Raw genomic sequence first — 17,065 nt, 5'->3', positions numbered from 1 at the left:
GGTGTGTGGCTGGAAGGGTGTTGCCTTTGTTTTATGATTCTATGTCATGCGGATGACCACGAGGTGCAGTTATTGTGTTATGGGATGCAGAGGGTAGCAGTGTGGTGGATGATGAGGTGTGAGAGCCACAGGCACAATTATGGGCTTTTTTAACAGCTATGCATGTCCCTTTATGGTATTGCTTATGATGGTAGTGTGCTTAGCTATTACTGCACTCAGTTGTCCAATCATAAATTGTGGGTGTATCTGTGGGCCTGGCTGGCATGGCTGAAGGGAGACAGAAGTGGAGAGATCTGTTGGATGTTCATTTTTACCATCATCCCATAACTTTGCATCGTTGTAAGATGTAACGAAGCAGCCATAGTGTATTTTTACTTGGGACCGGCAGTGCTCGACTAGATTAAATCCACCAACATGACCTTTATTAAGTGAGGATCTGTTGGCGCATACCTTCTGCGTCGGCCTTCTTCAACCAGCGATGCGCCGAGGCTACCGCTTCCGGTCTGACGGCTTGGGTCAGCGCCTGTTACAAAGAGAGCAGAAGACAATCGTCTGTGTATTCTGTGGCAGAGGGCGGCAGTCGCATGTTTCCTTTCTGGTAATCGCTACAAGATGGAAAAGAGTCGCATGAGCGGGCCATTTTTACCGAGCCGCTTCCCTTTTATTCTAATCACATTTTGTAATGTATCTCTGCCAGACATGGGCCTTTGTGCGTCTGTCACCATCGCTCATTGATAGGCGGCCATGGAAACGCGCCAGCTCCGCTTTGCATTCCGCGCACAATCACCTGACAAGAAGGCATCGCTGCAAAGGCAGTCCCGCAGCCTCTGACCCGTGAAACGCTGCCAGAGTTCACTGTAATATTTTCTTCCGTGAACTCTTCAACTGCGCTATAACTTGATATAAGGGCAACCTGACACAGAACGCTTGATAAGAAAAGAATATTGTGGAACTGTGCGCCAATTCCTGAGCTGTTATCTACCCCTCAAACCCCCACCCGTCTGCTAAACTGCAGTCTGTGCGGCCCTGCAGGTAATGTAACCTTTCTGGCCATAATATGGGCACAGGCTGCGTGGGGCATTTCACCGAGGTCTGATGTAAAAAATGTAATAAAATCTCGTGAACATCCTTTCGAAATTGCTTGGAGACCTAACTGCGAGCTTGCACACAGGCTATTTCGGGACACTTGGCACACAAGCAGTATTTTTTCTACTTCTTTTAAATTACCCCTCCATTCTCAATTATGACAAAATTTAGTTCTGTCTTTTGACGAAATGCACGTTTTCGATATGAAGTATGAAGTTTTGGGACCTCAGTTTGTTTTCTGTTCAGGTAGAATGTGCTCCATGACGTGTCATGTCATGCAGTGCATGAGTTAAATCCATAGAAAGCAATTGTGCAATACCTGCCACCATATGGAAATGCGCTCTTAACACGATATAGTTGCATCAATGATGACTAATATAATTCAATCAGTGCCTAATTCGTGCTGCTGGTTGTAGGGAGTGGGCACCAGCCCTCATTTTTGGGGACCAGGATTTATTTTTCATCATCAGACTGTGGCTCAGAGCAAGATATAAATGGGAAAAAATATAAAAGAAAAAGGAAGACAAAGATACAAAACTGTAGCAAAGGAAGAACACAGGGATGAAAAAAATACTTAACTGTGAAATAAAAAAGACAGGAAGTGCAGAGTGGTGGTACAGAAGAGGCAAGATGTGGAATGAAGACAAGGATGCTTTGCAATCCTTTAACTCAGCATTCAGCAGTTCTGGTGGCATGCGCCTGCTATTGTTTTTTTTGCAAATGTAGCATTAAACTAAACCTACACACTTGCTATAATAAATGTATTATCTATGACCTGACAGCTGTCTAATTCATTATAATATAGATGACAATAGGCTTTACTTGTACACTTTTACATTTTGGCATGGCCTGAAGACATACTGAAAATCTACAAGGGCAATTTTCCTGCCACCCGGACATATGACTGAGATTTATTTGTATTTATTTGGAAAACAGTCTTGTGAACAGAAATGCAGTTTATGTTTCAATGATGATGCTTAATGCTGCATACACAACATTGTGGTTACACTAAAGATGGTGGGGATGATTGTTAAGGAATGAGGCATGGATCCTGACGGTACAGTTGGTGCTGGTTAGATTTTTTTATAGTTATATATCTATGTCATGGGGCATTATGGTACAGAGACCTGGGGTCAAAAATGCAGTCAGTGATCAAATACATTGTTTCATTATTTCGGTTTTGGATTATTCTTTGAATTCCAGAGGGTTGCACAATGAAATGTATGACGTTTGCAGAAGCCTTAGCCTTTTAACCCTCCTATCTAGTTTTGAAAACATATTTATAGCATATTTTGTAGTAATGTGTAAAGTTGTGAAGCAGTGTATGCTACTCCACTCTACAGCAGGCAGATGTATGCCCCTCCAAAGTATGCCATTCAAGTGTATGCCAGTCCACTTCTCCACTATACTCCATTCCACTTTATACCACTCCACTGTACACTAGTACATTGTATCCCACTCCACTGTATACAATTCTATTCTACCCTACTCCACTGTACGTCAATCCAGTCGTCAATCCAGTCGATCACACTCCACTATAAGCAACCACTGTACGCTACTCCAGTATACGCCACTCCAGCATACGCCCCTCCTCTGTATACCACTCCACTGTATTGTATTCCTTTGCACATAACTCTGCTCTACGACACTCCACTCAATGTCACTCTACAATGCTATATGCCACTCCACTGTAGCACCACACTGTAGTGTACTCTACCTCACTCTACTGTAGAACATTGTGTTCCACTCTATGCCACTACACTGTACTCCATTATATGGCAGTTTCAAACACCCTACAAGATGGCATACCACTCCACTGTATAACACGTGACTCCACTCTAGGACACTTTACTCCACTGTATGGTATGCCATTACAGTGTACTACACTCTACGCCACTGTACTATATGAAATGCCACTCCACTCAAATACACTGTATAACAGTTAACAACACTCCAATGTGCACTGTTTTACTCTACAACACTCCATTATTCTCTATAAAACTGCACACTACAACACTCTATTCTGCTCAATGCCATTCTACAACACTCTACTCAACTCTATGTCACTCAACAACACTCCATTACCACAATACTACAGTCAACAATACTCCCCTGTACGGCACTCAGCTGTACAGTAGGACACTCTACTCCACTGCACACCACACCACTACACTCTACAGTACTCCAATCCATTGCACAACACACCACTGCACCATATAACACTTTACTCCACCTCTGAACCTCAAGGAGCTCACCTGCAGTATCCCGCACAGCTCATCCTTCAGCCCTGCACTCTTCAACGCATATATGACCCCGCTAGCCAACATCGTCAGATCCCATGGTCTCAACATAATTTCCTACGAAGATGACACCCAACTCATCCTCTCACTCACCAGTGACCCCTCCACCACCAGAACCAACTTCCACAGATTCATGACAAGCGTCGCTGACTGGATGAAGAACAACTGCCTGCAGCTGAACACAGACAAGACAGAAGTACTGATCTTTGGCAATAGCAGCAACACTTGGAACAATTCTGGGTGGCCATCAGATATAGGACCCGCACCTACTCCCTCTGACCAGATGCCTTGGAATCATCACTGACAACAAGCTCTCCATGATATCACAGATCAATGCCATTTCCTCTGTCTGCTTCCTCACTTTGCGCATGCTACGGAAGATCTTCAAGTGGCTACCTCTACACACTAGACACAACACGACACAGGCCCTCATCACCAGCTGACTAAATTACAGCAATGCCTTCTATGTAGGAATCGCCACATACCTCCTACAGAGACTTCAGACCATACAGGACACTGCAGCCAGACTCATCTTCAGCCCTCCCCGATGAACCCACATCACACCCCACCTCAGGCAACTCCACTGGCTCTTCGTACAGATGAGATGGCAATTTAAGTTACAGACCCACACACACAAGGCTCTACACAACCAAGGACCTGCGTACATTAACCACTGCCTGAACTTCCACCAACCGTTGGGAAGACTACGCTCTGTCCCCCTTTCACTTGCCCATACTCCTGCATCTACCGAAGCAGAAATGGAGGGAGCTCATTCTCTCACAGTGCAGCAAAAACCTAGAACAGCCTCCGCACACACCTTCGGGCCATCACCTCACTTCAGGAATTCGGAATGGCCCTCAAGACCTGGCTGTTCGAATAAGCCTCTGGGACCTGCAAGCGCCTGGATACCCTATCGGGTGATTAGCTGCGCTTTATAAATCCTGATTAATTGATTGAGTGCACTGCTTATACCTTTGTATATTAGATAAACTATAGCATATAAAATCATAGCAGTAATAATAAAACCTATGATATCTGACATTATATAATTTTTCAGAACGCAGTGCATGGTAGAGAGGTGAGTTATAATTAATGCAGTGTGGCGATTGATGTGAGATATACTTACCTTAAGGCACAGCTACTACTGTGTATCAGCGATGGGCTCCCTGGGACACAGTAACTGAGCCAGCCTTTGGGAATGGGGTCCCCGGGGCTTTACAGGGTAAGGGAAGGGGGCTGCTGACATGGACTGAAATGGATGAGGAAGATATTTGAGAACACATGCAAAATGTCTCATGCTTTTAGTTTTCCAGAACACTAACCATAATCTCTAGGACAAAAAACCCCTATTTTCTTTTTTGACTGCTGCATCCTGAAGAAGAAACACTTTCAGTTTCACAGCTTTGAATCTCCCAAGCTGGTTTTTAGGGGTGAACCACAAGAAAGAGGTGGTTGTGCTTACAGGTTCGCACATAAAACAATTGTTGGGGGAAAGGTGTATCTTATAATCTTGTGCAATGTTTTGGAAATAAACTAGTTTTTAGAGGTGCCACACGTATGTCATAAATACAGAATATTAGAGGTCTAGTTGTTCATTACAACACTGTGGTGAAGGTGCAGTAGAACACTGAGGACCAACTGATATCCTACTGCTGGTGTTGTAAGTACGTTTCACTCAGCATACCATACCTTTTTTCTGAAAATTATGAGGAGAATATTTGAGAAGTTATAGAAAATGTTCTATGCTCGAGGGGGATCCATTTGAAGGTCTTGCATAGGAGGCAGAGGGTTGCGGAAGCAGGTGGAGGTGACTGAGTTGATCTGATGTTCATGGTTAACATCCTACAAGGTCTTCATCAGGACTGCATAGAAAGACCATCACAAATGCCCTCATCACCAGCAGACTGGACTACCGCAACACACTGTATGCCGTAATCAACAAAAAACTCACTGCAAATTGCAAAACATCCAGAACACCGCCGCCAGATTGATCCTCGACCTACTCTGACGCTGTCACATCTCACAACACCTATGCACACTGCACTGGCTCCCCATAGAGAAAAGAATCACTTTCAAAATCCTCACCTATGCATACAAAGCCCTCCACAATGCCGGACCTGCCTACCTTAACCAGTGACTCAACTTCCATGTACCCTACAGGACCCTACGCTCAGCCCAGCTCTCTCTCGCAGAAGTACCCCGCATCAGGAAAACCAGAACAGGAGGACGCTCCTTCTCATACCTCACCGCCACCGCCTAGAATGCCCTACCCATCCACTTCAGACAAACCACCTCCCTCCCCAGCTTCACGAAGGAACTGAAGACATGGCTTTTTTAATCCAGCTCTGGTCCAGCTACACCCCTCCAGCGCCTTGAGACCATAACGGGTGAGCAGCTGCGCTTTATAAACCCTGATTGATTGATGAACGCCATAGCAGTTAAGAGTCAAAACGTCGATGGCTTAACTACCTCTCCTGCACTCAAACTGTCAGTCACAGGTATTAGGAGGATTAAAGAATATCCCATTGCTTCCTAAATAATTAGCATTTTAGACGCATTGGACTGCCTCAACATGTCCTATACACAAGACTGACTCTGCAAAGTCTGTTAATTGTATACGTTACTATTTTGGCAAACTTATATCACTGCATGACCACCTGTGCACTTTTTTCAGGTATGAAGCAACCCCCTTTTTATGGTTCATCATTTACCAATCTGCACGATAAATTGTCTGAACACAATCTATATTGTAGATGGAGCCGTGTGTATGTTTTTCTTTTTTATTCATATAGTTTGCATTTATTGCATACTGTGGCCACACAGTTACTGAGCAACAGTTTGATCTTTATTTCATATTAAGGCATTGTCTCTAACTGTATTATACAAAAGAACCAATTGTTGTAGTTATCTATGGGCCTCCTGTAGCCTATCTTAGGGGTGACCTATATGTAATAAAAGGGGTGTTTAAGGCTTGGGAAGGTAGTTTAATGTCGTCAACATGTCAGTTTAACACTGCACTCAGGCTGCAATGGTAGACCTGGGACATGTTTTAAAGTGCTACTTAAGTGGGTGGCACAATAAGTGCTGCAGGCACACTAGTAGCATTTAATTCACAGGCCCTGGGTATATGGTATACCACTGTACAAGAGACTTACAAGTCGTTGGTTGGTTAGACTCAGTTTAATTTCTTAGGCCAGACACCATGCTAAGAAAATAGGTGTTGAAAATGATTTACGTCTGAAAGGAGTTGAATTAACATGGATTGATGAAAGAGGTTTGAAATAGAATCAGTTACTCCCTCTCCCTTCCTGTCTTAGTAATTGTGACCATCTACAGTATTATGCCATCTAGTATAGTGGCAAAGATATAAGACACTTAACTGGAGTTAGATTAATCCATCTTAATGGCTATGTTTCCAAACACATTTTGTGTTCTCATATATTTGTCAGAGACAAAAGTGGAAGTAGTCTACTGTAAATGCTGCTAAGTTTGAAAATCGCTGTTTGCGAGGCGCAAAACCCACATCGCGATGCCCATTCCCATTTTGCGAGTCGCAAATAGGAAAAGGTGTTCCCCTTCCTATTTGCGAGTCGCATCGCAATGTAGGATTGCTTTGTGACCGCGAACGCGGTCGCAAAGCAATCGCAGTTACCACCAGTGTCACACTGGTGGTAACGCCTTAAAAACATTTTTTCAGAGCAGGCAGTGGTCCTATGGACCACTGCCTGCTCTGAAAAAATGAAACTGAAACGTTTCATTTTTCATTTTGTAATGCATCTTGTTTTCATTTAAGGACAAAAAAAAAACTGCTTTATTTAAAAAGCAGTCACAGACATGGTGGTCTGCTGTCTCCAGCAGGCCACCATCCCTGTGAGTGCTGCGACTCGCAAGGGGGTCGCAAATTACGACCCACCTCATTAATATTAATGAGGTGGGCCTATGCGACCCCCTTGCGACTCGCAGTTGGTGTCAGGGACACCATCCTGCATCCGGCATTGCGACTTCCAAACTGCGAGTCGCTCAGACTCGCAATTTGCGAGTCGCAATGCCAGAATTTCGTACATCTGGCCCTTAAAGACATGTGAACAAGGCAGTGTCAGCATTCCTACATGATCATAAAATGTTTTCCATTTTTCATTTAAATATGAAATATGACAATGCAACACTGTATTGGCCTGATGGTGAACATTTGTTCACCTATAGAAACCGTATTTTCACTTCAAACCTAAAAACGTAGCCTGACAACCATGTATAAATATGTTTGTTTACCCAAAAAACAAAGAGTCTTTTAACATACACCCTATATGATGTCTAATTGTATTTTGATATATATTAATTTTTTTAACGTTTCAATAAGTACCATTGTACTTTCTTGATAATTTTGAGAAAGAACTGTGGTACATTGTAAGCTTTTTACCAAATATACAAATCAATAAAAATGATTTTATGACAAGACCGGAGGCTCCTATTATGCGTTTCTTTTCTTACTTTATTCTATAGCAGCAGTCAAGAAGAAACTACAAATCCCATGAGGCTAACACAAACAGCCAATGGGATTGGAAACGTAGTACAAAACATATCTACCAATGTGGGTACACCTATACCATTATAATATCACTTGACTGCAAGCAGCCCTCTTTTCTTGCTGCTGCAGTCAAGATAAGTTCACCTTTCACGTTTCTCTCATGTTATTGGCTTTATTTATTTGTCTTTTAAGATTATTACTGTTTTATTGATATCTATTTTTTCACTCACTTTGCCTTGTTGTCGGCAAGTTGCCGCACGCGTTTGTTTAAGCGCTCCGCTTGCACTCAGGTTATTTTATTTTCAGCCCCAGGCAGCAACCGTTGCGTTGCTCCTGGGCTGCATTTCTAAAATTTCAGCACGCTCCGCTCATGCAGCATGCCAGCATTCTCTTTTCGCCTCAGGCAGCAACCGTCATTCGGCTTGCTCCTGAGGCGAGGGAATCCACTTGAGGAAGCGCTCTCTGCGTTTTTGTCCGTTTACCTGCCATTCCTCGCGTATTCCTGCACCGGCCTGCTGGGCTCCTTCCAGTTCGACTGGCAATATTGTTCTACTGTGCCAGCGAGTCGCCTGGAGCTGAAACTCCGCCCAGGGGAGGAGTTTTGCTTTCCTGTATTTTTTCTCTTCAGTTTTAACCCCGTGTTGACTGGGTTTCCTCAAAAAGAGCTCAAAGCTTTGTTTTCTTTGATTTTCTGACATGGAACCTGATATTTCTGAAATGGAACAGGGTGTTCCTAACGATTTGGAGGATATCAGACACGAACTCTGTACATTTATTAGGAGTTCTGTACATCAGACAGTGTCATCTTCCATCCAAAAATTATCAAAAAAATTGGAAATTTCTTTTTCAAATCTTTTGTCCAGATCTTCGGCCCAAACTGCAGGGGAATGCAGTCAGCGCCTATCACACAAGGCAACTGTTTTGGCACAAAAGGATAGTAAGCTTGTCTCACATATGACAGAGGACGCGGTTCCTCATAAGGCTCCTGCCAAGGAGTATAATAATATGGCTTCTTCCAAACCAACTTTAAAACGTAAATTTAAAGCGCATAATGTTATTCCACCTGTCTCTGCCTCTGCCATCCCTGATACGGATGAAGACATGCCTGATGCGGACTCAGACTGTTATATTTCAGACAAGGATGATAATGATTCATTATCTGTTCCTCCTTTAAAAAAGCCTAAGGTTTCCTCCGCTGCTTCTCCTCTTTTTGATGCGGAGGATTTCCCTATGTTTGACCCAACACATATTCTACATCCCAACTCAACGGAATGGTTTCCCGCAGAACATGTGGGCCGTTATGTGGCTCAAAAAATATTTTCCCCTCTGGACAAACAAACAAGAGCCAAATTAAAATCAGAATGCCCTCGACCGGTTCTTCCTCACAAGGCTACCATCACTCCTGCTATTGATCAGCCTTTGCTGACCTTTTTCACCAAATTGGGTAAGGACCCTCGTAAAGGGGTTGACAAAGCGTGGTCGTCCTGTCAGGACAAGCTGTTGGATGTAATTGGTCCACTTTCCCGGATCTTTGACCTGGTGGAATCGGCCAGGTTGGAAAGCACCTTTTTAGACCCAGAAGAATTGTCATTGTGGGTCCAACGTTGTTTTTGTTTACTGGGGAACGAAAACTCGTCTCTCATCCACTAATGAAGGAAAGATCTCCTTATCAAACTAGACCCCAAATTAATCAATTTGGCAACCATCCAACCTCATGTACAAATGGAAGAACAGCTTTTTGGGGACTTTTTTATAAAGGACTTGAGTAAATACGTAGCCACATTTACTTCATTGGACAAGGCCCAGCAGTCCATGAAGAAAATGTTTAACCAGGGTGTTTTTGCCAGGGCCGGTAGAGGCAGGGGCCGCTTTACTGGCCGCGGATTTACCAACCAAGGCTCCAGAGGATACTACAATGCCTCCCATCAAGAATTCAGACTGCAGTTTTACCCCCAACAGGGCAGAGGTTCCCGCTCCAGGTCCTTCAGGAAATCAAGAACCTCCAATCCAACAAGTAAGCCCTCATGTCAGTTCCTTTCCGACAGGGGGTTGTATTTGCCATTTTCTTTCAAATTGGTTAACAATTACCTCAGATTCGTGGGTTCTAGACACTGTTCAGGGTTACAAAATAGATCTTTATTCAACCCCTGTTCAAGTAAACCTCCTTCCTTCTCCCCATTTTTCCTCAGAAATGGTCCATCTCATCTCTCTGGAAGTAGACTCCCTGCTACAAAATCAAGCGGTTTCAATCACCCGTCCGCATCCGTTGGGTTTTACCAGCCCAATTTTCTTAGTTCAAAAGAAGAACAAAAAGATGCGACCATTCAATAGGTTTGTGGTATATCGCCACTTCAAAATGGAGACCATTCTTCACCTCAGAGATATCCTACTCCAAAACGACTGGATGGTCCGTCTGGACCTGCAGGATGCATATTTGGTGGTTCCTGTTCATCCAGATTTCAGAAAATGTCTTCAATTTCAATGGTTAGATCGAACTTATCACTTTACCTCTCTGCCCTTCGGTCTATCGTCAGCCCCTTGGTGCTTCACCAAGCTCATGAAACCCATTGTTGCTTTCTTGAGAGCACAAGGGATAAGCCTTCTAATTTACTTGGACGATATCCTCATCCTAAATCAGTCTTCTCAAACTCTTCTCATTCATTTAAACACTACCTGCTCTCTTAGAGGATTTAGGAATTATGATAAACAGAGAAAAATCTCTTCTAATTCCCACTCAAGTCATAGAATTCTTGGGATTCCAGATCAATTCTCTTTCAGCAACTCTTCTACCCGCTGCAAAAATAAAATCCATAAAATCAGAAATTCTCCAAATTCTTCGCAGCTCTCTCATTTCTCTCAGATCTTTAGCTCGAGTAGTAGGTCTTCTGTCCTCCTCCATCCAGGCAATTTATCCCGGTCCCCTTCATGACCGTTCTCTTTAAAGACTGAAGATCCAACACTTGAGGAAGGGGCTATCGTATTCGGACCTCGTTCCTCTAGACCTCGAGTCACGTACAGAGCTTCAATGGTGGATAGACCATTTAGATGCTTGGAACAGGAAAAGTATTTTTCCATCAGCCCCAGATCTTGTGTTAGAATCAGATGCAAGCCGTCTGGGTTGGGGGTCCCGTTGTGGTCCCATCTCGACTGGAGGTATTTGGTCATCCGAGGAGTCCAAATTGCACATCAATTATTTAGAGATGCTTGCCGGCTCCTTTGCAATCAAAAGTTTAGCAAAACACAAAGTTCACTGGGCAATCCTTCTCAGGATGGACAATATCTCAGCGGTCAGATATATAAATCACCTCGGGGAAACAAAATCCAAACCCCTGGCGGATTTAGCCAAGAGCTTCTGGGAATTTTGCCTTTCAAACCATCTTTCGGTTCATGCAGAATATCTGCCAGGCGCTCTCAATTCAGTAGCGGATTTGCATTCCCGTCATCTTCGAGATGCCAGCGATTGGAGACTCCATCCATCGATTTTCCACAAAATTCAGTCGTTATGGGGTCCCCTGTCTATAGACCTCTTTGCTTCCCGTCTGAACACTCAGCTTCCTCAGTTTTACAGCTGGCGTCCAGATCCCTTAGCCTTAGCAACAGATGCCTTTTTACAGGATTGGTCACTTTCCCTCAACTACGCCTTTTCCCCTTTCATCATGATCAACAGGGTGCTAGCACATCTCAGACATCAGCATGCCACTATAATTCTGATAACCCCATTTTGTCAGTCAGGTTTGGTTCCCCACTCTTTTGGAACTTTCTGTGGATTTTCCCTTACTCCTTCCGTCCTTCCCAGACCTATTGTTGGACCCTTTTCATTGTCCTCACCCCCTTATTGTGGACAACATCCTCACCCTATCCGCCTGGAAGATTTAGGGAAATCACAATCTTTCCCTCTTATTTCGTCAGAAGCTTTTCAATACATCTCAAATTCCTGGGCCCCTGGCACCAAGAAGGCCTACAAATCAGCTTGGTCTTTATGGCACAGCTGGTGTTTGGGAAAACATATTGATCCCTTTTCAGCAGACGTAATATTTGTAATAAATTTTCTGGCCGCAGAGGCCAGTAAAGGTAAAGCTTTCCGCACTATCAACCTTTACAGATCAGCCATATCCTCTAATCATATCCATGTCAACGGGAAACCTATAGGCGAACATCCGTTGGTGTGCCGACTTTTGAAGGGAGTAAAATTTTCCAAACCTCCTTTACCTAAGTACAGTCAGTTGTGGGACGTTAATGTTGTTTTAAAATTCCTGATGTCTTTGCCTGACAATCCAGTTCTATCCTTAAAACTGTTATCTGCTAAATTAACAATGTTATTATGTCTGGTTTCCATCAAACGTTTATCTGACGTTAAAGCTTTGGACGTCTCCAACCGGCAATTCACTCCTTCGGGGGTGTTGTTCTCGGTTGTACGACGGACTAAGACTAACTTATCGTCAGTTTTCTATCCTTATTTTCCACAACATCCAAAATTATGTGTGGGTCAATGTTTAAAAGTTTACGAACAAAGGACTGCAGATTTAAGAACATCCTCTGTTTCCCAACTCCTTATCTCCTTCTGGAAACCCTATAATCCTGTTTCTTCCACTACGTTGGCCCGTTGGGTTAGGTGGATCATGTCCTTAGCGGGTATCGACATTTCCAGATTTGGAGCTCATTCTTCTATGGCTTCCAAAGCTTTTTGGGACGGTTCTCGCCTGGAGGATATTCTGAAATCTGCAGATTGGTCTTATGATAATATATTTAAAGTTTTTTATTGCAAACCTGTTGATAATGTTTCATTCAATGTAATTAATATGCTTTAAACTCGCATAATAGGAGCCTCCGGTCTTGTCATAAAATGTAGATTTTCCTAGTTTATGATGGAGAGTCTTAATTTTATTAAAGACACGGAGGCGAGTATTATCCCACCTGGTATAAATTTTGTTTTTCTCCCTCCCTTTCTTCCAGCGCCAGTTTCCACCAATCAACCGGCGACTTAGATGTCCATCCTGTTCCAACACCATTTTCCAGATGAACTCTTCGATCCCTTCAAGTTCTGGATCTTTCCCTTCTGGATTATCGGAGAATACCTATCTTAATGGAATTTTGGACTGCTGTTCTGACGTGTTTGCATTTGTTATGGCTTTATTTATTCTTTGTTCCTTATTCCCCTTATTTACCTCTGATTGACTTTGTTCGCAAGAAAAGAGGGCTGCTTGCAGTCAAGTGACATCATAATGGTATAGGTGTACCCCCATTGGTGGATATGTTTTGTACTACGTTTCCAGTCCCATTGGCTGTTTGTGTTAGCCTCATGGGATTTGTAGTTTCTTCTTGACTGCTGCTATAGAATAAAGTGAGAAAAGAAACGCATAATACTCGCCTCCGTGTCTTTAATAAAATTAAGACTTTCCGTCATAAACTAGGAAAATCTACATTTTCCCTAACTGTACAGAGTTTGCTAAACTGCCTTGTGTCTTCTTACACATCACAAAAAGAGTAACAAGCTACATTTCACATTAGAACTCAGAACAAAGAGAAAGTGTGGTCTAAACAAATTGGCTGCCTTTTTTTTTTTTTGCAAGGCCTTTCGTTAACTAATAATATTGTGTTTCGTCATAACCATGCACCATGGTAAACCGCAAAGGTATTGCGGTATACTATGGCCCAATATATCACTAAGTTTTAATTTCCTATTACTTAAAAAGACCTGAACACTTTCAGATTAAATAACAAAAAGAACCAGTTCCACATCATAATCTTTAGTCCTTCCAAATTTCATATAAATCCTTTCAGCCATTTTGTCACTACATTTCTCTAAAAAGTCTAGGCAAAATGCACTGGTGAAAAAACCTGACTTGAGACCCCCTTTTTTCTTTGCTCCCTCTAAACTAATCACCACAAAGCTTTGCATCATCAGCCAATGTTGTAAAAATGAATTGGTCTGCAAAGTTTCATGGAGATTCATCAAACAGTGACAAAGTTATTAGCAAGCAAAAATCTGAGGAATTCCGATCTCTGGAAATCCTAACTATGACTACAGATTGTATATATATATATATATATATATGTACAGTTTGCTTTCGCTTAGCAGGAGCTTTAAATTGCTCCTGCCGAGTGAGAGCAAATAGAGGTTTCCCTGTCTGTAATAGTGTGGGCAGGGAAACCACTGTATCCCAGGAGTATGCACCCCAGGACATAGCTAAGCCGGCTCTGAGGGATGTGGTCCCCCAGGGCCATTAATGGCTCCCCGAGGGGGGCAGCATGGCACCCTTCCCTTTTTCAGTGCACAGGTGGGCCCCGGGGCGGAGATTGGCCCAGTAGGGGAAGCCATGGCCCACCTCCCTATTCTATGATTCAGCTGGGGGATGTGGTTCCTGGGCTGGAATAGGCACAGGAAGGAGGTTTGTGTGGCCCCCCTCAATGTTTTCACTTTCAGTGGGATTCAAGGCGGTCCCCAGGGCCATAGTCTGCCCGGGTAGGGGGCCTCCTGCGCCCCCTCCCCTAAATTATAAAAGTATATTCTCCCCAGAACATGGTCCACCTAGGGAGGCAAAATGAAAGCAAGCACAGGTAACCGCATGGATACTCTACGAATTTGCAGGAAAATAAAAATGTTAGGGTCCCCACAATCAGGCGTGTCAGGGTATTCCTATCCTGCCCCTTCTGTTTTTTTTCCTTTTTTTCTTGGAGCTCAGCTGAATCCAAGTCCCAAGATAGCTGCCAACACTTCCTGGTTCTGGATCTGCAGACACTCCACATCTCTAGATATCTATAAATATTTTCTCTTTAATAACTCAAAACTACTGAACGGATCTAGACCAAAGGCTCTTTCTGGACCAAGAGCTGGCTTTCTGTCAAATTTAGTGTGATTCCGTTCAGCAATTCAGGCCGTAGTCGTGTTCAAAATCCCTATGGGAAATTGCATGGAGAAAACACGTTTTCAGTCCCCCCCTTTTTCTCAGCCCCGCTTGATAAATCACCCCAAAACAGGAAACATCACTAAAATTGTGCTCAAAGCAACGCTATGCATTGACGAGGCTGCCATTACCATGCAAATGCTTTTACTACGCATGCATTTAGCAGGCATGCCTTTACCACGCATATGCATGAGAGCAGTCCAGGCGGAACACGAAGGAGCAGCAACCAGAGGAGGGAGAGGTAAGTGGGGCCGGGTTGGGTGAGGGTGGGTTGAGGAAGTTTATAGGACAGGGTCGGGTTGTTTTTAGGACAGAGCGGGGTACGTATTAGGATTCTGGGCGGGGGTGGTGGGTTGTGGTCGATTTTAGGACAGGGTGGGGTCATTTGTATGATAGGGGAGGTTTTAGGGATTAGGGAGGGGGGCTCGGGGTACTTTAAAGGACAGGGCAGGGTAGGTTTTAGGGCAGGGTAGCTTTTAGGGTTTAGGGTGGGGGCAGTGTAGTTTTCAGGACATGGCAGGGTAGGGTATAGGGCGGGGGTCTGGGTAGTTTTTAGGACAGGGCGCTGTAGGTATTAGGATTCACGGTGGGGGCAGCGGGTCGTGGTAGATTTTAGGATAGGGTGGGGTCATTTGTAGGACAGGGTAGGTTTTAGGGATTAGGGCGGGGGCAGGGTAGTTTAAAGGCCAGGGCAGGGTAGGTTTTAGGGCCTGGAATGGTAGCTTTTAGGGTTTAGGGTGGGGGTGGGTGGTGGTGTAGGTTTCAGGACAGGCAGCATAGGTTTTAGGATTTAGGGCGGGATCTGGGTAGTTTTTAGGACAGAGCAGGGTAGGTTTTAGGACAGGGCAGGATGGGTTTAGGGTGGGGGTTGGGGTGGTTTTTAGGACAGGGCGGGGTAGGTTTTAGGATAGGATGGGGTAGCTTTTAGGATTTAGGACAAAGGCGTAAGATCGGGGTCATTTTTAGGACAGGGTGTCGGATAGTTTTTAGGATAGGGTGGGGTAGTTTTTAGGACAGGTTATGTTTTAAGGTTTAGAGTGGGGGCAGTGTCATTTTTAGGACAGGGCTGGGTAGGTTTTAGGATAGGGCAGGTAGATTTTAGGACAGGGTGGATTTTACGGTTTAGGGTGGTGGGTCGGGGTAGTTTTTAGGACAGTGTATGATTTAGAGTGTAGAGCCGGGGGTCAGGGGAGTTTTAATGGCAGGGAGGAGTAGGTTTTAGGAAAGAGCAGGGTAGATTTTAGGGTTTAGGGCAGGGGCTCTGGGTAGTTGTTAGGACAGTGCAGGGTAGGTTTTAGGTTTCAGGGCGGGGGTCGGGTCGTTTTTAGGACAGGGAGGGGTCGTTTTTAGGACAGGGTAGGTTTCATGGTATTGGTCAGGTAGTTTTTAGGACAGGGTGGGGTAGGTTGAAGGACATGGCAAGGTAGCTTTTAGGGATTAGGGTAGGGGTCAGGGTAGTTTTTAGGACAGGGCAGTGTAGGTTTTAGGGTTTAGGGAGGAGGCTCAAGGTAGTTTTTTAGGACAGGGTGGGGTAGTTTTAGGACATGGTAGGTTTTTGGGGTTTAGGGCAGGGTGAGGGGTTGGGGTACTTTACAGGACAGGGCGGGATAGGTTTTAGGACATGGCAGGGTAGGGTGGGGGGTTAGGCTCAGGGCAAGGGGTAGAAGGGCAGTTTTAAGGGCTAGTGAGGGTGGAGTATGGTGTCAAGTGTAGGGGGCAGGACAGTGGAGAATTTACCATGCATGCTCCTTTACCAAACATGCTTTTACAACAAAATTTGTTGTAAAGGCATGCATGGTAAAGACGCAGTCATTGTAAAGACTGCGTTGTAAAGACATGCATGATAAAACCCATGCGTTGCCCCATCATACATCCCCCCAAAACTGTTCAGACAGCAGCTGACCTGACAGGGGTCCTAGTTTAGAAAATTTCATGAAGATTCATCAAACGGCACCAAAGTTATTAGTTAAACAAAGAGATACTCAACACAGGAGAACAGATACAAGTCCCGGGATATACTTGGGGAGCCGAGGGAGTGGGCAGGACGAATGTCCACAAATAAGCGAGGTAAATGGAGTTGACTCAAATTATATCTTGGAATGTTAACGACCTCCTAGATAAGATTAAATGGTCAGCAGTGCTCACACATGTCCACAGATACAAACCCAGAGTGCTCCTGATGCAGGAGACGCACCTCATAGGAAACCAATGTCCCTTTTTAGCCCGTAAAGGATTAGACAGGGTATATC

General features: G+C 44.2%; 1 protein-coding gene across 1 annotated transcript in view; it reads right to left on the bottom strand.

Annotated features, from left to right (window-relative positions):
* LOC138255170 (uncharacterized) overlaps positions 1 to 17,065 on the bottom strand; it is a 169,604-nt gene that overhangs the window by 88,267 nt on the left and 64,272 nt on the right. Inside the window, exon 6 of the mRNA XM_069205829.1 lies at positions 451 to 523. Coding sequence (XP_069061930.1) covers positions 451 to 523 — 73 coding nt within the window. The remainder of the gene's footprint in view (positions 1 to 450; positions 524 to 17,065) is intronic.

Source organism: Pleurodeles waltl, chromosome 1_2 (assembly GCF_031143425.1).
Source record: "Pleurodeles waltl isolate 20211129_DDA chromosome 1_2, aPleWal1.hap1.20221129, whole genome shotgun sequence".
In the NCBI taxonomy this organism is placed as follows: Eukaryota; Metazoa; Chordata; class Amphibia; order Caudata; family Salamandridae; genus Pleurodeles; species Pleurodeles waltl.
Note: the sequence above shows the minus strand (reverse complement) of the source record. Positions and strands in the feature narration are given on the sequence as shown.